The 10,028-nt window shown below is 41.9% G+C and overlaps 1 protein-coding gene across 3 annotated transcripts in view; it reads left to right on the forward strand.

Moving 5' to 3' along the window:
- The window catches only part of UNC5D (unc-5 netrin receptor D), a 33,445-nt gene extending 24,054 nt beyond the window's left edge, over positions 1 to 9,391 (forward strand). For all 3 annotated transcript variants that reach the window (XM_014958430.1, XM_014958432.1, XM_014958431.1), the window contains 2 exons: positions 698 to 876; positions 2,534 to 9,391. In XM_014958430.1, the coding sequence (XP_014813916.1) occupies positions 698 to 876; positions 2,534 to 2,738 (384 nt within the window). In that variant the 3' untranslated portion in view covers positions 2,739 to 9,391. The remainder of the gene's footprint in view (positions 1 to 697; positions 877 to 2,533) is intronic.
- Positions 9,392 to 10,028: the final 637 nt, after the last annotated feature.

Below are 10,028 nucleotides of genomic sequence, written 5' to 3' on the forward strand. Positions count from 1 at the left end.
TTGCATGGATGACTTTTGGGATGCATCATAAATGTTATATGAGGAGACTATAGCATCAGTGTTGTTTAATATTTATGCTGCATTGCACTGAAACGAGAAATGCATGGAAACATGACTGTTACCCAAGGCTGGTAGAATTTCATAGGAAAAGAATGGGCCAGATCTACAAAAGGACCTGGATTCCAAAGGGATTTTTAACATGGAAGAACTGAGGTGTTTACAGAGGTGTTAACTGAGGTGTTTACAGATTTAGGTGCTTTTAAAAAATCACAAATGAGAGATTTATCTGTCCATATAAGTCCATAAGTCCACAGGTGCTTGTAGGAGTTCCTTCCCAAATCAGAAAAATGCCTCTTAGCTGCTTAATTTTCTGTTGTCAATTCTACAATCTATACCTGGACTCTCAGGCTCAGGTTTGAGTCTTTCTTCCTCCAAAAGCAGAGCTGATGCACCCACACACGTACAGAGACAGGCTTCAGATGCACCCACAGGGACAGGTCACAGCAAAAAGAGCAGTGACCCCTCACACTCACAACGACCCTCGTGCTGAAGGGACGGGCACAAACCGTGTCACAGCTCCCTGTTTCCAGCCAGGAGCATGTGATGGGACTTCAGATGCTGAAGAAGCCACCTCCAGCCCCGTGGTGGCCAAAGCCCGATGCCCTGACTAACTGCTCTGCTTTTGCATTCTGTTTAGAATGAAAGAGAAACCATCACTTTCTTTGCACATGAGGACGGCAACTTCCCTGCACAGATGGGTCCGAAAGCTTTCAAAATCCCCTACTCGATTAGACAACGGATCTGTGCAACGTTTGACACACCCAACGCCAAAGGCAAAGACTGGCAGATGTTAGCACAAAAAAACAGCATTAACAGGTAATGGAAAGCAATTATGAAAGGTGAACATTTACATATGCAATGGGAATAATTTGCTGCTGTTGTGGGTTTTTTTGTTTGTTCACTGGTATTAAAGATGTCTGCATAGTAATTAACGCATCTCAAGGATGAGCCGTAGTTGGTACATTCTTTTATCTAGACCTGGCTGCTGAGAACAGGAACTGCTTCTCCTCTGAATTAACCCCTGTGCCCTGTCCTACCTGAGCTTTGCTTCTGAGCTCCATTTCTCTGTTCTTGGTTTCCTTTGTGCACCCACAGGAGTGGGGTCATGCTACAAGATGAGACTGTAGCAGGATTTTGGGACTGTCATGTGCTATGGAAGCAGTGGTTTAAAGCTCTTAGGAGGCTGCATGTTCTTTCTCAAAAAAAAAAAAAATCATATGGCCTGTTGCCTTGGTTTCTATCTACGTATTTTGTATTCCAAAATGAATTACACATTTTTCAGATTTTTTACTAAGGAAAAGGCATATTTAAAAAATACAGTCATGCTCTACTGTTACGAGTAATAATATTATGATTATTGAAACTGAAAGGTGCTGTAAAAACTAATTTACTACTTATTTTGCTTTTTCCGCTTGGCTAAATTAAATTGGTGGAGGCAGTTCACTCACAGAAATATTTTGTGATTGTCACAAACACCATAAATATGTTCCCAAGAGGGTAGAGGAATACTTAAATCAAGCAAAATAACTTTTCATTGACTTGTTGTTTTGCATGGGAATCTCAATAAACCACATCTGGACCAAAGAAAAAAAGCAATTTATAGTCTTGCAGCAACGAGAGTGTCAAAAAATTCTACTTTACTTATCAGCATTTACTACCCATTGTCAGGCACTTTTAATCTCCCCTGGTTTCTGTTCCTCACGCGTGGAGGAAGCTGGAGGAGATTTCTTCTCTCTCTGGAAACCGGGTGACAGAGTACTGAGGAGATTACACTGACTTGTGTTAGAGCAAATTTGTGATAACCTTTAACTTTTGATTCTGTGTTGGAGACTCCTGGTAGGGTCTTTGCAATATCTATTTTTATAAAATCAAATTTATAGATGGAAAAAGAAAGTTGTTGAGCAGTTTAAACAACACAAAATGTAGTTATAAAACCAGACGGTAGAACATCAATACCTGACTTCACAGATTTCCACGTGTCGGCCGTACCAGGGGATCCATCACAGGATCTCCCCCATCAATTCTGTTCTTTCAGTGCACTCAAACTATTCATGTCGTTGCTACAAGAAGCTTCTTCAAAGCTACCTACATAATCACAAGCATCAATTTTAGTTATGATTCCCCTCCCAGACAGATACTTCCCAGATTTGCTAACGATGCTTCCCAGAGCTGACTGGTTTCCTAAGTTATCTGGGATGGTGCTGCTGCCAGCCTTGCTGTGCCTCAGAACATGTCCCTTGTTCAGTCCACCTCTGCTAAACCGAGCGAGTGACACCTGCAGAAGAAAGGCACCCATGTGTGTCCTCTTGAGGGTTCTCCCCCCTCATCTCATCTAGGTCTTGCTGAAGGTTTTTAGTTTTTTAAACACATCTATAGCACTAGGCAGAACGGACGGCACTTGCACATTCACGGCAGCTACAGCATCTACTGTTCCTCATCCTGTTTGTTTTGCCTTTGTCTCCCCTCCTTCCAGGAATCTCTCCTATTTTGCCACCCAAAGCAGCCCGTCCGCCGTCATCCTGGACCTCTGGGAAGCCCGACATCAGCACGACGGCGACCTCGACTCCCTGGCCTGTGCCCTGGAAGAAATCGGAAGGACACACTCCAAAATCTCAGACATAACAGAAACTGAGATGGAAGAGCCCGACTTCAGCTACAGCAGACAAAATGGACTCTAGTCCCTTTTCTCCACCCCCAGAACCCAGGGCCAGCTCTGATGGCTGCACTAAACCTCTGTGGCAGGGAGGAAATAAGGGTTTCTGCACACTGGGTGTATGGAAACAGCCATTTCCACAATGCAGTTCTCAGTTGGAGGAGCAGAAGAAACCCTATTAAAAATCATCTCTGTGATAAGGAAACCACAAGCTTCTCCCTGTCCTCTCTCCTTTAAAACATCAAAAACAAAACTACACATCTATTGTTCCTGGGGCAGGAAGGAGTGAGATACAGAGCCATAAAAGGTAAATATTATGACATAATGTATTTAGGAAACAGTAATGCTAATCTAATGCCTAGTGAAAATCAGCAAATATGACAGTGAATACGTAGAGGCACTAGAGGTTAATCCTAGTTTAAAGGTGTGTCTTCTCGGGGCCTTGACTCCCTTTGTCCTGTATCTCCAACCCACCCCACCCCCAGCGGGGGGTTATTTGATGGTATCAAAGTGAGAACACTTTGCATCTGCTACAGAAAAACTGAGAATCTGGCCTTATCCTGTTCAGATGCTTGAGGAACTAGGAGGGCTCCTAACTATTTAATTGAAATCAAGTGTATTCCAAACAATTTAGTTTTAAAACCCAGTCACTTAATGAATGTACATTTGCTTTGGAGCTTTCTGGCCTATTCTGTTCACAAAACACCAGAACAACCCCCTTCTCTGAGAAATTAGTGCATGTGTGTGCTGGAGAGAAATCTTCTAAGGGTCTTGGTCTGCAAACTTTCCCTTAGACAAAAATGTTTCTTTGGGGGTGGGTTTAAATAACCAAATAAAACACAGCAAAGTGCCAGCCCTATTTTAGCAAGTTGTTTTTTTTTTTTAATTACTTCTTGTTCTGGGGCTAAACTAAAAAGTAAAGGTGAAGTCAATCAGCACAGCTTAATTTTGGTTTAGTTTCAGACTGAAACAATCAACCCCAGACAGTACTGCCAAAAATAGGCTTGATTTCATTGTACAATTTGGAAATTTCCCAGGATATAAACCTGGCTGCGTTACATTTGCTTTAGTTACAAACATCCTGCATTTACCACCAAATCCAGAATCTAACTAGAGAATCCTCCTCATTTTTTATCCATTTCATACAAAAATAATGTAATTACTTCAACTGAACCAAAAAGAGAGCTGTCACTGTGAGCGAGTGTCCCGTGGGACTGGTACGGAGCCAAATTTAACCATTATTTTCACTCATCTATTCTTTAAAATCAGCCAAGGAGCTCATTAGGTGTGGCCCCAAGCTGTTGGTTTTGGGGACAGGAACACAATCAGTGTAACGCAGGAACACAGACAAGGCTTTAGGAGCTTTATGGAAATGCAAGAAATACAAAACAAGCCTTCTGGGGGTTTTTCAGACCCCCCTTCCCCCCCATATTTGGCCAAGAGCACCCTGACAGGCCACGGGGCAGGTACTTTGCCTGCAAATCTAGAATAATCTGGAACTATTTCTTTACCCAGGATTCCAGTCCTCAAAAGTATAATGAACAACTCTTGATTTAAGACTTTGCTTGTTCTTGCTGATCTGAAACTGCAAATTTCACTGCTTTCCCAGCTCAGCTGGAAGAGTCTTAGCCTTATAAATACTGACTTCCCCAAACATTTTCTGCACTTCAGTATTTCATGCAGCCTGACATGAGAGTTCCTGTTTGCAACGGGAAACCAGAACGGCTGCAAGCATATTTAAGACTGAGACAAAAATACCAGCTCATTTGGCAGCAAGCTGTCACTGTTTTCAGCAGCACATGGGTCTATCTGTGTTTGAATTATATTTCTAGTGACTTCCAGTCCTCCTCCTCAGAAACCTGTTCTTCACTGGACAAAATGTCATGAATTAAAAAAATAGGGAATGGCATCCACAGAGAAGCAGTGGAGGTTTTGTGAGCTGTCGTTGTCTGGGAAACCAGCTACAGTCACTCTCCAGCAGTTAATTTGTTCTCAGCTTCTCCTCAAATGCAGTTTTAATTTTCAAACTGGCTTAGGTTCCACAACAGAGACCTAAGTTCTAACCTGCAGGTGCTGAAACGTGTTCTGTCACTCCCAAGAGCTGTACGTATTTTCTCCTCTTGTTTTCCAAATACATGTGAGCTACACACAACGAACAGGGTCACAAAGAGCTGCTCGATGCAGCTCCGACCTTAAAGCTTTTTCTCAGGAAACACTCGTGTTTACCCTCAAGACTTGGGTAACTCTGAAAAACCTCTCTGTACAGCGACGCCCGACGCTGCCCACCGAGTGCTGGGAGAAGAGAGAGAGAGAATCCAGGCGGAGTCTGGTCTCCCAAGATACAGCTAAAAGGGCCTTTGGAGCGAAGGGATCTGGGTCGTACAGCAAAATCCAAGTTAGAGCCACAAACCCAATAAAATTTAGTGTCTGAGTTAACGTACTCAAAAGGAATAAATGTCAAAGTTTCTTACAGTGCCAGGAAAGAAACCATTCCATGTTGGACCTGAGGTAGGATTTTAATTTTACATTGCTCATTAGAGTATTGTTGTTGCCCTTTAGGTTTTGTTTCCTGGTTTTTTTTCCCTTTTGCTAAAGCAGCTTCTTTGTTACTGATCTTACCTTTGCGAATCTGAATCAAGAACTCTGACTTTTTCTGACCTGTTACTGTTTTGTTGCTCTTGTACTGTTTAAGTGGACTAGAAATGCCACAACATTACTTATTTACCCGTCTCCCACTGGAGCAGGGTTTGGAAGAGCTCCCAACCCCCAGCTACACCGGTAACGAGAGCGTAGAGTCTGGTGAGAGCTGCTGCACCATGTCAGGTGTCTGGTGGTACCTTGACGAGGGATCAGCAGTTACTGGTGTGGCCGCTCTAATAACAAGGCAGCCACACAGCTGTTCCCACTGCCAAACAGCTGAACAAGACACCTAAAATGCTAAATATTTGTTTCCTATTTTCCCCAGTAGGAAGCAGCCAACTTCTGCCAGCTCCCCCCAAACCTGCTGCAAGTTCGCTTTGCAATACGGTGTTCTCTCAGAATGGTAATTTAGAATTTATATGCAAATGCTATATAAATAGAATTATAGAATGGTTAAGAGTTGGAAGGGACCTTAGAGATCATCGAGTTCCAACCCCCCCCACCATAGACAGATTGACCATTATTAGCAACCTGAAAATTCCAGAAGCACATTTTTACATCTATATTAAAAAGATATTTTTTTTTGCAATCTGTATATGTATATGCATGATTTGATCCAAAACACAGATGTAAAGGAGCATTTGAAGCAGTATTAGAGGCCAGAAAGTAGAAAACTATTACGACTTTTGAAAAATAATTTAAAAAAATCTCATCACAAACTAGAAAGAAAGAGAACTATAATGTCAGACACTTGAGATTCCATCCAGCTGCCCCGAGTCTGCTGTGGTGCAACAGCCTTTTTGATTTTATGTCACCAAAGAATCTTCTTGAGCTTATTTTCATCTTCCTAAGCACTTTTCCCAGATATTTCTGTGCTGTGAGTCATTTAAGACTAATAGTTGCATTTTAAAAATGACTTACTATTTTGTCACCAAAATGGTGCACTTCCCAGCTCCGCCAGACTGCAGCATCGTAAAGCCCATCTACAGGTTTTACAGCGCTGCTTTTGCAGTCTTAGCGCTTTACATTAAAATCCTCTGAGCCACAAGGAAAGGAACCCTGTTCTGTAGATTTAAATTCAAACTTCATTTACCAGCGCGAGTCCCATAAACCCAAGACGCACTTCCACAAAAATTTTATTGGGCTTTTTGTAATAGATGAAAAGATATTGACACAATTCTCTTAAAAGACAGGGAACTATTTTTGTTATTATTTTTATCTCTGGCAACAGCTGCTCTCCTCTCTGGGCCTGTGCAGAGCTTGCTTTCAGCAGGCTGAGACACTTATTCAGCATAAATCACTAATAGAGGGATCCTGTAGGACTACTCGGTATGAATATCATACTAAAGGTTCTTTTTTTTCTTCACTTGAAAGAAAGTGCCATGTGAGAGTTCTAAAACATTCAGTAGCTGATCAATTCCAGATGATAATATTTTCCACTACAAAAAATATAGCTTATGTATATCAGGAAATGATTTCTAAGTCCTTAACAGCTGAGAATGATGTGAGGATTTGTCTTTCTAGACTTTGCTTTACTAATTTGAGTTGCACCTGGGAAGTCCTCCCACTTTCTCTGCAGCAGCAGAGGTGGTTACCATCATTCATGGAGAACCTTTTTCATGTAGAAGCTGCTCAGTGTTTCTCTGGGTTGCTCCATGGTGGAACGTGCTTTGGTAAAATACTCCCTTGACACTGTTCTGCTTCAGAAGATGCTGGTGGGTTTCCTGGAGCAACTCTTAAACGGCACATATATCCCTTCTTGGATATATAGCGATTGTCTAGTTAAATTCCTTAGAACTGAGAGGATTCCCAAGCAAATACAGTACCTTAAGATACTAGATATATAACACACACCACCTGTAGCAACACATAAAACCCAGTACGATGGCAAAAGGCCATGAATCATTTTCTAGAAACGTACAGTCTCACTCTTTTCTCTCATTGCCAATACCAGCATAAATGGTAGCAAAATCTCTTTTCCAACATGGACAAAAATAAATCGATCACTCTAAGATTAAAGAGTCACTTAGAGAATCGTTTGATAGTAACAGTGTCCGCAATGCAGAAAACAGAACTGCTGTTCTGCTCATTGCCACAAGTAAAAGAAAAATCTGTCAGTCTCCACGTTCGCTGTTCTGTCCAAAAAATAAAATAAATGTCTAGGAATTTGCCACTATATTTTTTGTATTAGAGGTGAATAGTACAGATACTACTAGTGTTTCTTGTCTGGGGCTTGGGTGGGTAGGGGTGTATTGTAATTTTCAAGCTATTGCAAAAAGCTGCTTTTAAATAAGCTGTTCAGTTGTATTGAATAACTGGTTTGTGCTTTACAAGGGAATCGGGGTGACCAGGACTCAGTGGGTGGCCTCTCGCCCTGCTCTCACAGGGTAACTAGAGCTGAAGTCACTTGTGAAAATTTAGCTGCGGGACGGGGCGATTCGCCGTCCCATCCCTGGTCTGTGCCGTGGTGTGCTGTAATCTGACCAGATTAGACACTCACCTACTGTAGAACCGTGGTTTTGTCAGCAGCTCCGTAGTTTGTCTGCCCCTGGTGTGATGACCTTGGTTGAGAATGTACTTCTGCAGATTTAAGATGATGATGTCAAACCCCTGTGTTATCTGGTCTCTGTATATAAATCTTATTGTCTAATCCCAAAAGGAAATGTGTAGCACTAAATGAAGTTAAGGGTGTTCTGCACCGAGCCTGGTTGAAGGTTTGTTAGATACAGCAGGAAGGGGAAGACATGGATCTAACAGCAAGTGTATTTGCTACAGAGAACAAGAACGTTTCCTACCAAATCCTCACTTAGAACTGACCGAAGCTTTGGTTTTGCAGTTTAAATAACATAAAACCTGGAATTTCCCAAACTGAAATCTGGAATATTAACTTTATGGTGATGATATCTGTTCAAGCAATTCCTTCAGTTTTCCCCGATTTGTGCATTCACTGCAGTTGGAGGGGGAGGGAGGAACATTTCTCCATGAAGCTGTAAGGCTTTTGCATTCTTTCCACTTTCAATCTAAAACCCAGATACCGGTACCGAACCTCACAAAGTTCCTGCTGCATCAGTGAGGGTGCACACACCAACACCCATCTGTATCTAGAGCTGCGCCTCACTGGGACACGTAGACACTTCTGGTATGTATTTGGGAACAACAAACTGACATCACAGACTTTGTGACTTTGGAGATGTAGCTGCCTCCTCCCACCTCTTAAATCGAATTCCTGCCCACTGTGACACACCTTACACATGGGTACAAAGACACTAAGTGTTTACCGTTTGTTAATTTGGGTGAAGTAAAATGGGACGCTGGTCAGGCTGGTGAGACTTAAGGCTGGAAAATTTCCATTGCATTTTCAACTTTCAAAGGACCAGCCTTTTGGTGAAAAGGGGAAGGGGAACTTCAACACAATCAAATACAAAATAAATAATAGGTTTTTTAAAAGAGGCAAAACCCCCACAAGTATTCCTCTAGAGAGACCTATTTTCTCTTCTGCTCCTTTATTTTCACAATGAATAGGTTCTGAAAATGTTGGTTCTTGCTCATTTGACTGAGCATTCTTCCCTCCCCCCGCTTCTCCCCACAGTTTCAGTGTGTTTAGAACTGAAAAAAGAGCAGAGGTTTGAATGCTTTCTTTAGTATGAAGCTGAAGGAGTAGGGAAGAGACAGAAGAACGTTAAATAAAAAGCATGGCCTTGGCTTCATACCACACTTTCTGTGCCTTGTTCTATCAATGTAAATTCTGAATGTTGTACAGTAAAATACTTGGGAAAGACTCCTTGGAAAAGGCTGCACTTGCTTCTTTTTTCAGCACATGTACATATATAAATATATATACATATATATATTTGGTAATGCCAAACAGCTGTGTTATATTGTACGGAAAAAGTAATAATGGACAGTTTGGATGTTTTATGTAGAGTTTGCAGAAATTGTATGGCTATAGCCTTTTGAAGATAAATGTACAGACGTAAATTACTGCATATCAGTTATTTATGAATAAAGAGTCTTTTACTGACATCTTAGATTACTGTATGAGTGACCTCTTGATTTCTGTGATAAAACAAGATCATAGAATGGGTTGGGTTGGAAGGGACCTTAAAACACCCCCCAGTGCCACCCCCCTGCCCTGGGCAGGGACACCTCCCACTGGAGCAGGTTGCTCAAAGCCCCCTCCTTGAACCCCTCCAGGGATGGGGGTGTTCTGATACGAGTGCTTTGGGGTGCTTCACTGGTTTTACATTGAGCCTCGTATGGGAGTTTATGCTGGAAAACTCTGTACTGTACTTTTTCCAGAAAACCTGCAAAATCTACAGGGATAGGACCAGAACTGAAGTTTAACCTTTCGTGACAAGACTGAAACAATTCAAGAATATCATCCTGCATTCATACTAGTCTGAACTACAACCCAAAGAATGCCAATTACATTCTACCTAAAATGAGATTTAAAGTATTTCAGTAAAATGCCTTATTTGTCTAAACATACATATAAGCCGTACTTCATAACTAGAAGGTCTTTGTCCTTTGCACTGCAAAAGCAACACGTATATTCTGCTCTTTGCAAGCAGGAGATGCAGCCCCTCTGTGCGTACACACACTGACACTTCCCTCTAAACCACAGATCGTGCCATTGCTGCGTTCAACAGGTGCTTGTGCCTGGAATCCTCTATCG

This window comes from Calidris pugnax, unplaced genomic scaffold (assembly GCF_001431845.1).
Source record: "Calidris pugnax isolate Ruff unplaced genomic scaffold, ASM143184v1 scaffold280, whole genome shotgun sequence".
Lineage (NCBI taxonomy): Eukaryota > Metazoa > Chordata > Aves > Charadriiformes > Scolopacidae > Calidris > Calidris pugnax.